The 14,286-nt window shown below is 41.8% G+C and overlaps 1 protein-coding gene across 2 annotated transcripts in view; it reads left to right on the forward strand.

Annotated features, from left to right (window-relative positions):
* The first annotated feature begins 2,836 nt into the window (after positions 1-2,836).
* Positions 2,837-14,286, forward strand: part of ARHGAP45 (Rho GTPase activating protein 45) — a 67,531-nt gene continuing 56,081 nt past the window's right edge. For both annotated transcript variants that reach the window (XM_018559539.1, XM_018559540.1), the window contains exon 1: positions 2,837-3,105. In XM_018559539.1, coding sequence (XP_018415041.1) covers positions 3,022-3,105 — 84 coding nt within the window. In that variant the 5' untranslated portion in view covers positions 2,837-3,021. The remainder of the gene's footprint in view (positions 3,106-14,286) is intronic.

Here is a 14,286-nt window from a genome sequence, read left to right on the forward strand (position 1 = left end):
AATCTATTTTGTCTTAAGGTTTATATCTGTGTGTGAGACTCTTGCCTGAGAATGGTCCCTTCACACTATGGGTTATTGTAATGTATGGCAAACTGTGCAGCACTGCAATGAATGTTAATGCATGGTACTATGTGCATTGTGCTGCCACTTACATACAGTAATGGACCAGCACTACGGGGCACCACAATGGACATACTATGTGCTGTGTGCTATGTTTCTAAAACTGGTACAAGTTTTTTTTTGTGTGTGTGTTAATTTGTGCTGCTAACCTGTTGAAAATTAAAAGGCTGAGCGTGCCTGAATGCACCAATTAAGCATTGCAGTGCATTACAGAATGCACAAGTATGAAGGGCCCTGAGGAGTGTTTTGTGGATACAAGAACTGTGGCATATGTGTGCAGTGTATACTGCAGGTAGGTTAAGACTCTACCTAACAAAGCTCCTTGAAGCATGCTTAACTTTTAGTGCAATGTAACCATACACATTTTTTACTACTCTGTCATCTCCGCTCCAGAATTTCCCTCTTTCTCAAAGAGAGGTGTAATAATTCTTTATTTGAGGTTTGTCATTCATTTGTGTCCGCAGAGGTCACAGAGTGCCCACAAATAATATTTCTTAATTGTTCATTAAAGCGGACCTTTACACTCAAAAATTAAATTCTGCCAATGCATCCCTCTTTGTATGATGATTAATAATGACATATACATGTCAGGTGTAAAATGCTGTGATTTTTAAGTACTTACACTTGCAGAGCATTCACTTCCTGCTTTGTAAGGGCAAAATTATTTCAGTTTGCCAAAGCATTGCATCCTGGGAAGATTACATGAGCAGAGCATTGCTGGGAAATATAATCTCAGTGAAAGGCATATTCCTCCCTTAAGATGATGTGCATGGTCACATGTCCAAGTCACGTGACAATTTTTAGGAAGTAAAAGGAGATCTTGTAATCTGCCCTCAGTAAACATGGCCATTGTCAGAAGACTGGGGAATAAAAGAGGAATACGGTATGCAAAGAATACAAAGCCTTCAATTATGTAGAATTATGTGTTTGTAGATTGTCATTACTAAACATTTCTAAAGGTGTGTTTGTTGTTGTTTTAAAGATATGGGTAAAGGTCCGTTTTAAGGGACACAGGATAGATAAAATCTTAGACAACTGGGTTATGCTGTCTGTTCTTAGAGAAAAGCAAACCCTGTTCTTTTATCTTCCATTATTTTTTATCAGGATCTTTCTTTTCTCTCAGAGACATTCCCTTGTCCACCCTCACTCACATGGTGGCCTTTGTCGTTATCATCAACTCTGCGAGGCGTGTTTCTGATTTTGGCTCCTTTGTCTTGCAAGGAACCCTTTCTGGTACTACACACAGACATGGTTGTCTTGAGGCCTAAGGCATCTTTTTTCCCCAAGGTGGCTACTTCCTTTCACCTTAACCAGGACATTGTTCCCCCATCTCTCTGCTCTGCTCCAACTTATCCCAGGGAAGTTTCACTCTGTTGCTTTATCTGGTACATTCTGTTCGATTTTACCTATGGCTTCATTCAGATTGACTGACTCTTTTTTTTCGTTGTCCTTGAGAGTCCCCGTAGGGGTGAGCATGCTTCTCGTTCCACCATCTGTAGGTGAATTAGACAGCTCACTACACAAGGCTATGAACTTAGAGGCATGGTTCCACCCTTTCCAGTCAGAGAATACTCTACTAGATTGGTTAGTGCTTCTTGGCCTTTTCTGCATCATGCATCTGTTTCTCAGATGTGCAGGGCTGCCACTTGGCCCTCTGTTCACACATTCATCAAGTTCTACCAGGTGGATCTTCAGGCCTCCTCTGATGCTAGCTTCTGGTGTCAGGTTCTTTGGGCAACTCTGTGAGCTCACCTAACCCCACTGTTGACCTGTTCATGGGCCTGTTAACATTGTCTTGGCTGTGATGGCTACCTTCAGTTTGACTGCTTTTGGACACCCCAGTTAACTAAGAATTCTGTCCTGTATTTCTTAATGAACGACTAAGAAAATTGGATTTTTAACTTACCTTGAAATCTGTTTCTTGGAGTACATTAAGAGACACACCCCTTTGTTTTAGGATCCATCCCTACTATTGCTTTTCCACAAAAATGGAACATAATGGGAGTTATACTTAACTAACTCAACATTTTGTTTTCCACTGTCCAATATAACCCAGTTGTCTAATATTTCACGATTGCAGTGTCCTTTACTGAACTCCAGGAAATAAATTTTACTGCAAGTCAAAAATCCTGTTTTTCACAGTTTTAATGTGCTCTCCATAACTACCCTAAGGGAGTGAACTCTGATCAAGCACATAAGGATAAAACAGATTTGGCTTGTTTATTACGATTTTAGATTGTTGCACAATTATTCTTTTGTCAGTCATATCATGCTAGGGTAGCACCTGTACAATATGTGCCTTTATCCATAGGGCTGACTAGTGCAAGGCTCTATTTTATCTTTGATGTGATTGCATTTCTACTTCCTAGCATTGCTAAAACTGATTTACAACTTTACAGAAAATGTATACTTCTGTAACTTATATGATTTTTCGTATGCCTACTTTCTTAGCCACTGAAATGCTTCATGCATTGCTTCTCATATGTTGTGCATATTTCATCTATATAACTTTACTTTACACAGCCTCTCCCTATAACTTCCTCAATTGTTCCCCTCAAATAAAAACACATAAGTCTTTACACACTGACACATGACATGCACACAAAGCTTTGGGAGGAGACAGGATGCTGCTGTGGTCCCAGCACTTAAAGGGTTAACACCCTTTACCTCTTCCTGTCTGTGTCAGTTTTGGGAGAGTAATCGTCCAATAAGGAAACATCTTAACATCACATGGCATCTGACAGCAATAGTGCTGGGCATACAGCACCAGCTTTCTGAGTACCCCTAAGAATCTACCCCCCCAGGTGGGGTAGCGGGGGTGATCATAACCTCAAATTTTGTAAGGTGCTTAAAGGCGGTGTTACAAATAGTATAAGGAAGACCAAAAAAGACATACTCAGGATGTTTTCAAGGAAGAAGCGGGAGCTGATGAAAACCCCGTCCTTATCAAAGAAGAGCAGAGCAGGAAGCCCAGCACCACAGAGCGTGAGTTTCCCTTTACTTTGCATTATAGAACAGTTATATTAGCTTAACAGTACAGTAGCTTAAAGAAAACGTTTAACTGTATCCGATATTTTATATTTTTTTATATATACGCAGTGTATTTATTTGATTGATGTATGCATGTGAAATATGTACTGTGTGTGTGTGTATATATATATCTCTGAGATAAACTTCCCTCATAATGTCGCTTATTTTTAATAATATATGTATAATGTTTTTGCTAATTTTTAATGCAAATTTAAGTGAACAGACCAAATAAGTTTATGTGTGCAGTTACATATGTAACAAGATGCAAACAGTGACAAACTGACAGGAAGTGGCATTTTACCTATAGGAAAATGTAATCTGATACATAATATGTGCAGAGCTAACTACGCCCTACTTAAATGATTTGTAAGGCCTTGTTCACACCAAGCGCGGAGCAGGTGCAGAGCAGAGCAGTTACAGACCTGATCAAAACTGAGTCCAATGTATTCCAATGGTATTTTTTGCTCCAGTTCACATTGCAGCGTGCAGATCCAGAGCAGGTGAAAAAACTGCAGCAAGCCCTATTTTACCTGCTCTGGATCTGTTCTGGAACGCATGCAAATGCATCAAAACGCATCAAAAACGCATGCAAATGCATGGAACGCACTGAAAGCCCATGTTAAACTAAAAAAAATAAAAATTATTTTTTAACCAAAAACAACCTGGAACGCATCAAAAACGCGGCACAACCCACTGCACTGCGTGTGCAGAAACCTGAGCGGATCTGCTCTGCATTTGGTGTGAACAAGGCCTAAGCGAGTATGCACTATACCACTATCAGTATTGTGTGTGATGTCTTTTACTGCAAAAAAAGAGGATAACAAAATATCACAAATTTGACCAAAAAGCTCACACAAAAAAAAAATACACGTGAGAAGCATTGAAAGATAAAAAAAAGACCTCTTTCAAGAGATAATAATGCTACTCTGTGTTTCCTAAACTCTTCGGGGGTAGGGGGCTGGCATTACAGCTCTACATTCTTGCAGAACTACCTCAAATGTCTACTTATTTATTTTGCACATGAAGAGGCACTTTTAGCATATGTGTCTGTCTAGGTGAAAACAAAATAACCTTCTTTTGAAAAAAAATTGCAACAACAAACATTTTATTAAAAAACTTTTTGTGTGTCAAAATTTGCTTTAGAGAATTGTGCAAACAACAAACACAAAAAAGATTACCAAATGTGTGAAAATACAATGAGATAAGTCATAATGAACTTTCAAGAATGTTTTACCAAATTAAAAGCGTAGTGTATGTTACACTTTAACTGCCATGCAAAGCTGGCTGTGTGTCCTGTGTGTTTTTGTCCCACAAAAACATTGATATATTTTCATATTAATCAGTTATCTTATGCTCTTCCATGCGTCTACACCTTTTCAGTTTTGTACATTTCAAGTAAAGGACAGGAATAAAGCCTCAGTGACACTATGTAAGTCGGCACCTCCTCGATGCCAGTACCACCATGATGTGTACACATACTTTAGATAATATGACGTACATGCATTCATGTGTATGCCTTAGTGTCTCATAGGAAGGTCTCAACATCAATCTGCTGCTAAAATTGCAGCCCTTTCTAAACAGGTGGCTAAAACAGGAATAGAAAATGAATGAGGTCTGGTGATTTAATAGTTGAGCTAAGGGTAGAGGTGGATGCTCAAAAGAAAAACCATAATGGTCTGGGTCAATTATGGTTTACATTTTGTTTTTAATTATATACATTTTTCTACTTATATATTTTATTCTTCATATTTACATAAACTATTTCACAATTATGTGTAATACAGGGTCCACACATGACATTTTATATTATAGTTTTTTTAAGCTCAACTCCAGGCAAACCACTAAATACACAGAAAAATACATATATGGGAGGTGTTTTTAGGCGCCAAAGGATTTATATTTATGTTCATCTTGACCTAAGACATACACAGCCGCGCCACACAGCACATCCCAGTCTAGCAGGGCAAAAGACCTGATTTGTTTTTGCTGCAGTTCAGTTACGGGTACTGGTCTTGTCTCCACCCTGTGAGTGAACAGTGAGAGGAGAAGCAGCAGACTGAGAGGTTTATCTCTCTGTTCTCGCCTGCACTGCACACCTCATTGGCCCCTTATGCTGTTCTCTCTCTCCCAGTCTGAGCTCTGCTCTACAGGGACTGAAAGGGGCTGATACCAAGTCAGATTCAGGTGTGTACAGGCATTTAAAAAAATACATTTAGTTATTTATTAATAAATCTAAAGCTGCACTAATATGTGTCTTTCATATCTGCCTGGAGTTCAGCTTTAGAGCCCATTCAAACCAGGGCAGTTGCGGATCAGGGGGGTTACCACGCTTATTTCAAAAGGGAGGTTTTGGGAGTTTTTTATTGCGTTTCAGAGCTGAAACACAATTAAAACACTAGCAAACCGTGCTAATCAGCATGGTTCCATTGAAACCTGTGTGAAAACCGAAAAACTGATCAGTGCGGCAAAAATAGTGCAGTTCGGGCAAGGGGGCGGTTCAGATCGCGCTGAGCCATGCAGTCCCATGAACGGTCCCCATAGTAATTAAAGAGAGAGCAGAGCAAAACTGCATGTCTTTGGACTCTCTCTTTCTAATTGAAATTCTGTACTGAGCAGTCTGAACAGAGAGGGAGGGTGATGAGTCACTTCTCTGACTTATTCAGGTGTGTGTGAATTTGTAGCCCAAGCTATTGAGATTTGTAAACAACAAGCTTTTCCAGTAAGGGCGGTTAAAGTTGGCCTTGTTGCAAAGAGTTTATAGGGATGCACCGATACTTTTCGAGTACCAGTGCTGATACTTGGCCTTTTCATGAGAACTACCAGGGTTGCAGCGGTTGCAGCTGGGACCTGGCGCTGGTGCTCCACCACTGTCCTGAAATCATTCGTCTGTATTGTTTTAGAAAAACTGTCACATGACAATAAACAAAAATGTATCAGTACTCGTACTTGTAAGTACTTGGGCAAGTATCATTACTTGTACTTGCAAAAATGGTATCGGTGCATCCCTTTATTTATAGTTATAAAACCAAAATCATACATTAAAACAGAGATGTACAAATCCCAGAAGCTCAGTGTGCTCCTTACAAATGACAGCTGCCTCCTAACTTTTACATTTTTCTCTAGTCTTAGCTTGGAGCTGGAAAAGTATCTGTACTTGTACTGAGTACCATACTTGGTATCGGTGCATCCCTAGTTTATAATACAACCTGCTGGCTGCAAATAAATATTCATAGGCAATATTTCATATATACTTGCCTAAACAAATGAAACATGTATTTAACATTTCATTTTTAAGCCTGGAACATAATGAAAAAAGAAATAACATATTTAAGGAGACTTGCACAATATGTTGTTGAGTGAAGTTAGTGGCTGCCATGAAGGGACTGTTTATTAGGGAACAGGATTTTGCATTAGAGGGCTGGTTATTGCACAAAAAGGCTGTACATCATGGGGTCTGGTAGGTGAAATGTCCCTTTTTCCCCCACAACCATCATGGGTTAAAATATGTAATTCTACAAATGTCAACTTTTAGTTCATTAGTGGCTTCCAATGCAGTGCAAGTTCCACTTTGAATGAGGCAGTAAGTCTTAGTATTTTTTAGGGATGCTCCGGTAGCAATACATGTTATTTTCGTGAATACTCGTAATGATGAAAATGCCCCAATACTAAGCACCAATACCAGCGCTTTAAATTTTTGCTGGGGACCTCACAGCACCTGTTTACAGCACTGGTCCAGCTGGACATCTCCTCCTTCCCACCGCCCCTGCAGCCTTGGTGAGACCGCGCCGCCATGGTAAGACCCGCACGCAGCCCTGGTCAGACCCCGCACATCCTGTCTATTTCCTGTCTAAAAAAACATATACACTATATTGCCAAAAGTATTTGGACGCCTGCCTTTACACGCACATGAACTTTAATGGCATCCCAGTCTTAGTCTGTAGGGTTCAGTATTGGGTTGGCCCACCCTTTGCAGCTATAACAGCTTCAACTCTTCTGGGAAGGCGTCCACAAGGTTTAGGCGTGTGTCTATGGGAATGTTTGACCATTCTTCCAGAAGCGCATTTGTGAGGTCAGGTACTGATGTTGGACGAGAAGGCCTGGCTCGCAGTCTCCACTCTAAGCCCCAATTCACACCTATGCGGCAACGTTTTTGCGCGTTAGCAGCATGCGGTTATTTGTGCGTTTATGCGTGTTTTGCACATATGTATACGCGTTCATGAAGACATGCGTTTTGATTGACAGCTCATAAACCATTTTGTGCAATGGAAGAACGCACGTATAGACACGCAAGAACGCTCACGAAAATGTGCAACATGCTTCTGTTGCGTGCTTATGGGCATTTCCAATGAAGTCTATGGGGAGGAAAAGCTCTTTTAACTGCCCAAAGAAGCTCCTGTATCTTTTCAGGCGTCTGGCGTTTTTCTGCTCAGGTGTGAACCAGAGCTATTGAAAATCATGGGATTTCTTATGCTGGGCAGTTAAAAGTGCTTTTCGAACTGCTCAAAAACGCCTAGGTGTGAACCGGGGCTAATTCATCCCAAAGGTGTTCTATCGGGTTGAGGTCAGGACTCTGTGCAGGCCAGTCAAGTTCCTCCACCCCAAACTTGCCTACCCATGTGTTTATGGACCTTGCTTTGTGCACTGGTGCGCAGTCATGTTGGAACAGCAAGTGGCCATCCCCAAACTGTTGCCACAAAGTTGGGAGCATAAAATTGTCCAAAATGTCTTGGTATGCTGATGCTTTAAGAGTTTCCTTCACTGGAGCTGAGGGGGCAAGCCCAACCCCTGAAAAACAACCCCACACCATAATTCCCCCTCCACCAAACTTTACACTTGGCACAATGCAGTCAGGCAAGTACTGTTCTCCTGGCAACCGCCAAACCCAGATACGTCCATCGGATTGCCAGACAGAGAAGCGTGATTCGTCACTCCAGAGAACACGTCTCCACTTCTCTAGAGTCCAGTGGCGGCGTGCTTTACACCACTTAATCCAATGCTTTGCATTGCACTTGGTGATGTTAGGCTTGGATGCAGCTGCTTGGCCATGGAAACCCATTCCGTGAAGCTCTCTACGCACTGTTGTTGTGCCAATCTGAAGGCCACACGAAGTTTGGAGGTCTGAAGCTATTGACTCTGCAGACAGTTGGCGACTTCTGCGTACTTTGCGCTTCAGCATGCGCTGACCACACTCATTTATGTTGCTTACCACTTCTTGGCTGAGTTGCTGTTGTTCCCAGTTGCTTCCACTTTGTTATAATACCACTAACAGTTGACCATGGAATATTTAGTAGCAAGGAAATTTCACGGATGGACTTATTGCACAGGTGGCAACCTATCACCGTACCACGCTTGAATTCACTGAGCTCCTGAGAGCGGCCCATTCTTTCACAAATGTTTGTAGAAGCGTCTGCATGCCAAGGTGCTTGATTTTATACACCTGTGGCCATGGAGATGATTGGAACACCTCAATCCAATGATTTGGAGGGGTGTCCCAATACTTCAGTATAATAAGTAATGAAAAAAATTATTGCTAAATAAACACGCCCATAGCAGAAACGTAAACATTGTTATGATACATACATGGTATACAGGTGCAGAAACTGAAGTGGTTAAAGTAGAATTACTTGCACATTGACTGTGAAGGCACAAGACCTGATTTTTCTCTGCTGTGTTTCAGTAACACTTATTGGTCTTGTCCCTCTCCCAGGCTTTAACTGGACAGTGAAAGGAGAACAGCAGACTGATGAACTTGTCTCTCTGTTACTCTGCCATCTTCCATCCGCATGTTTCTTGTACTGCAGCATACCTTATTGGTTTCTTTTGCTAATTGCAACTCCCCATCTCTGAGCTCTGCTCTAAGACTGCAGGAGGCTGGTACAAGGTCCATATCTGGTACTTACACTGCTTGCATCAAAATAATACATTTAATGGTGATCATCACACTGCTAGAGTTCACCTTGTGATGTCTTCTGGTAAGGTGTTTAAGCACATTTAATCACCCCTGTCAGCTCCCTAAACCTGAAACATAATAGATTGGCAGCATTCTGCAATCCAGTAAAGATCAAATACAGGCAGTTATACTACCAGTATTTTAAAATACATAGAATAATTGATTTAACCATTTTGCTGCCACCAATGTAAGGATTATGTTGGCCTCAACATAAACAGACTCACAGCTACTTTAGCATCCGGGAGTTTGTTTACATTTTGTCTGTGACAAATTGGCTTTCATATGTAAGTGATCACTTACACATGTACTGTAAAAACCCCTGTGAAGAATAAACTTGGAAGCAAGGTTTAGCACTCCGGGGCCTCCATGGCCAGGGAAGAAGCAATTTAAGCACAATGTGTGCTTGATTCGCTTCAAAAGAGTACTGGGGTGACATTAAGGGACCATTTACACTGGTGCAATGCGTTAATCGCATGAGTCTATGCGATTAATACACCCTGGCTCGCAACGCATCTACCGTTGCTTTAACACATCCACCGTTCATTTAAATGGCACCCCAAACGAACCTCCCACCTGCAATGTGCTCGATCTCACTTTAATGTGCAGTACCGTAATACCGTGCGTTGTGGTGTGATTTAAAAAAATTGTGCATGCACTCCGCATCGTGATACCATGATAGTCCAACACAGCCAGGAACTGCACAGGCACCAGAATTTACATGATAATGCCATCTCTCAGTCCAAATAGTAGACTCTGAATAATGCTTAAACTCCATCCTCCCATAGTGTTAAGTGGTTAAGGATATTGTCAGTTGGAGTCCTGTGATCTCTGAGAGGTAATACATGCCTGTTACAATTTCACATTACTTAGCAAGCAAACACCTTACTTGAAAAAATATACAGACATGAACAAATTTGTTGGTAGCCCTCGCCCAACCAAAGTATTTGGCTTTCATCATTGTTTATTCTTTGTTCAGCTTTTATTTTGATGTTTGGTTTAACAGAATATTTTAAATAAAAAATATAATGTACAAAAATGATGGGCTATTTCTGTAGCTCTCAATATGGCTTCTGCACCTGCCAACAGGTAGTTTAGCACACTCTTCTGGAGCAAACTTCTCCAGCTTTCTCAGCTTTGAAGGGTGCCTTCTCCAGACTGCAACTGAGACAGAACTTTCTGACACTGAACAGTATGTTTTATACAAAAATGTCATGATAGTCTTGAGATTTTGTTGTTCCCTGCACAGATTTGAGGGCACCCTGTGCCAGATGCAGCAGAGGATCCCCTAATATATAGGATCCCATAATATAACTGAGCCTCATCCATGATTCACAGTAGGCACAGTGTTCTTTTCTTTGAAAGGTTAATTTTTTCATCTGTGACTTCCCAAAGCTCCAGTTTTGTCTCAGCTGTCCAAAAGTCATTGCATTGTAGCTTGTCAATATGCATTTTAGCAAATTCCAGTTTCTATTTTTATGTTTAACAGTGGAGTCTTCCTTTGAGCCCACTGACACTCAAAAAGCAACAGATGGTGTGATCGAACACTGATGTACCTTGACCTTGACCAGCTTGCAAAACCCCTGAAGTAGCAAAGATAACCTGGTACTTAACCTTCACACACTACGTTCTGCATTGTGGTGCTGTGCAGACCATTGTGTACCGTGTCAGTTAGCTGCAGAGCTCTCCAGATCCACAGCCGTGGCTGAGCTGTTGTTGTGGTACAGTAGAAAGGCATCATGGCACACTCACAAACCAGCATGTAAAACAACTTGTCTCACCACTAAGGACAATGACAGAGGTTTGGATACACGTCTTCTGAGCTGTTGTTGTGACCCAGTCTGTGCAGTCTCTCTGAGTAAGTCTCTGACTGTGATTATCATATCCTGATAACCTGCAGAGCAATTTTAGGTTTTAGTGCCGTGACACCACAGCCTTTTTGTATTTTTTAAATTTTGACCCACAGAGTGCTAGGGTGCAGGTACCTTCGGGGCCTATTCCCGATGCAGGGGAGGAGGTTCTGTGCCCTAATATAGGGTTTTCTGCCTCCTCCTGAACCAGGGAGTCTCTCTTCGGGAGAGCTCCCTACCCAGTACTTGGTGGGACCTGTTTCGACAGGTCCCCGTAGGATCGGGGTCCGCCAGTCTCCGGGCTGGGGGACCAAAGTATCTCCGCCCCTGTCCGTCTCCTTGCGCCATGTGCTGTGATTTCACGGTTCACTTTTTTTGTTCACAGGGGGAAGTTTGTTTTATGATGCACGTCCACGGGCTCTTAAAAAAAAAACATGTCTCTCACAACTCATTTAATGAGTTTGGCTGTTTAAATTTCCCTTCTGTGGACTCTCCAGCTCTCCACCTTAACAGACCTACCAGCACACAAGTTGATGGCATCTCTACCTATAGGAATTTCACTGGTAGACAATTGGATTTCACCTAACTGGAAGGACTCTGCTGGTGGTGTCTTTGATTTGTAAACCATGTCACAATGGATCATCTGCTTTAAAAGAACTCCCTTCATCACAAGGTAAAACCCTTCTGGTGTTCTGGAACTGATGGAACAAATATCTGAGACACTACAATACTTTAGTATATAGTAGTTTATACTCTAAGCCAGGGGTCGGCAACCCCCGGCACGCGTGCCCAGCCTGGCACGCAAGCCCTTGTCTGATGGCACGCGAACTTACTCTTTACTAATAACCACTGGAGGTTATGAATATTTAGGATCATTGCACCCTTTTGGTGCTTAGCTTTCCTAAGACTTGTCTTTCTCATCCACAGATTTTGGGACTCTATTGAGTCCCCCCTCCTTTTCTTCCTAGCCTCCCCATTGTGGAATGCCTAATATATTCTCACTGAGAAAGAGCCAGTGTCCTGGATTCTGGCAGTTCCTGTTACACTAAGGGGTCTATTCACTAAGCTGCCTACGGCAGCCGAGTGAAAGACCAATCTGAAGTGAAGTGAGCTGAGCGCTGTTCGGCTATTCACTTCAGGCTGGTACAGCTGACATCAGCCATATATCGGCTGAGATCAGCCGTACATCGGGTGGCTTCACGTGGCTTCTACAAGTACAAAATATTTTTTTTAAAGCCAGGAAAATATTTACTTGGTTCGCTGCTGTATAGAAAATGTTGTGTCTATGTCAGCATTCCGTAATTTACTTTAGATCAGACATGGTAAACGTGTTTATATAGGCCCTGTGCAGCCTTCTTACTACAATTTTGCTGACCATATCTGGTTTAAGGATTTAAATTGTATGATGCCCCAGCTGTTCTCCATTTGATAGAGGCTAGAATTCCTTACATAATTCTGCAGCTACATACTTCCAAAAATGTTTTATGATACCTTTCTATTGGTTAAAATGTTGTAAGTTGTAAATTCTTAATTGAAGTAGTAATAGTTGATATAATGAAGCCTTCCTAAAGCGTGTATCTGAAATAAATGTTTTTTGTTCTAGAAGGGTTCAACCCTCTGCCAGGTTTTTATTGCTTTATGTGTCCCTGCTGGGGAGATATACCTCTCTGTTTGTCTAGGTGATCATTGTCGCCGAGGCAGAAAGTAAAGAAAAAAATCCACATTTTAGAACTGTCATGAGAGCAAGACAAATGTTCTGGTGAGAAATGTTTGGGATGGGAATTCCCCTCACTTTGGGGAGATCTCTTTTCACTTCATGTTGCATCCCCAGGCTGGAATTGAAGGGAAATCTCCCTAGCAGGACAGTGAGAGGAAAAATAACCTGATAGCGATCCTGATCCTTTCCCATTATATCCAAAATTAAGAAACATTTTGACTATGCCTACACTTTAAAGTTTTATTACACTTAATTCAGCCAACCATTGCATTTGAGTTTGGCATGCCTGCTTTAGACCCTTGGTTCCCAATTGGTGGTTCGTGACCCAAAAGTGGGTTGCGACCCCGTGTTCAGTGGGTCAACGTGTGCCTTCCACTTTTCTAGGTGAGAGGCTCTCAACACTGTCAGTTCTTGTGCCAAGCAGCCATTCAAATTATGCTGCCCGATGCAGAGTGTCTGCTTGGGGTGGGGTGGGCTGGGGGTATGGCCATGAGGGAGCTCCATCCATACATACAACTCACTTGCGTGCCCTGTAGAGGTGCCTAGACCGTAGTAATGTAACAATCTGGCTCCCGACACCTCTACAGGGCACGCAAGGGAGCTGTACAAGCAATGTACATATGGATGGAGCTCTGTCACAGCACAGCAGCCCACACTGGAACCCAGGCTGAGCCTCCACTCCAGTTCTCGTAAAGGTATGGAGACTGGGTGGATCTTTTGAATAGCATCCCGAACACATCTCCCACCCACAGTTTGATCACCTGCACCGGAATGAGCGGTACCGCAATATTGTGCGTTCCATTGCAGTGTGACTTGGACCGCGGCTTAATAACCAAAGACAAATGTGGGTCCTGAGGTTATACAGGTTGAGAACCACTGGTTTAGACCATTTGGGAGCACATTTTTAGTAAAGTACAATGCATATAGCCTTTCATTCAATGGATACAGCCTTCCATTTGCTAATGTATTCTTCTTAGTGCGCATGTGCATCACATTTCAGAGAAAAGACTGAGCAGGGCCTCACAGTGAGGGTTGCTCGAACAAGGAAAAAAGTATGTATGTAATCAGATGGGCTACACTCAGGGGGAACTTGTACTAAAGGTAGAGTTGTCCTTTAAAGAAACAAATGTATCCTATTTGCAAAATGTTTCTTTTCACTGCCCTTTTTTTTTTTTGAATTGTCACAAAAGTGTGCAGTAAACATGCTAGTTACATCTATATTTTTATATATAATTTTTTTCTCTTTTTTAATCAAAGTGATCCTGTGAGCCTCTAGCCTTCTATGTAGACTGAGTATCTAAGTATTTGGTTATATGCCTGACATTGTTATTTGGGTACAGATTCCCCATATGTCTGCCTGCTGTCTAAACAGTACATTCCATCCTTCTATCAAAGCACTCTCTATCCCAAGTCTAAGCTATATGATACAGGATTATAGACTAGAGGGAGCACTTGTTTGGATAGCAGCTTTTTAAGTCCATACATGTGAGAACCTGAACCTTTAGGAAGGAACAGATCAGGCTCTTGGACAAGCTTCTGTCCACCTAACAAGTACATACTTTTCCATGCATGCCGGGTGACCTTCCCATTGCTGTCTTTTTGGCAGTAATTGAATATATATA

This window comes from Nanorana parkeri, unplaced genomic scaffold, assembly GCF_000935625.1.
Source record: "Nanorana parkeri isolate BGI_ZX_2015 unplaced genomic scaffold, ASM93562v1 scaffold401, whole genome shotgun sequence".
Taxonomy (NCBI): Eukaryota; Metazoa; Chordata; class Amphibia; order Anura; family Dicroglossidae; genus Nanorana; species Nanorana parkeri.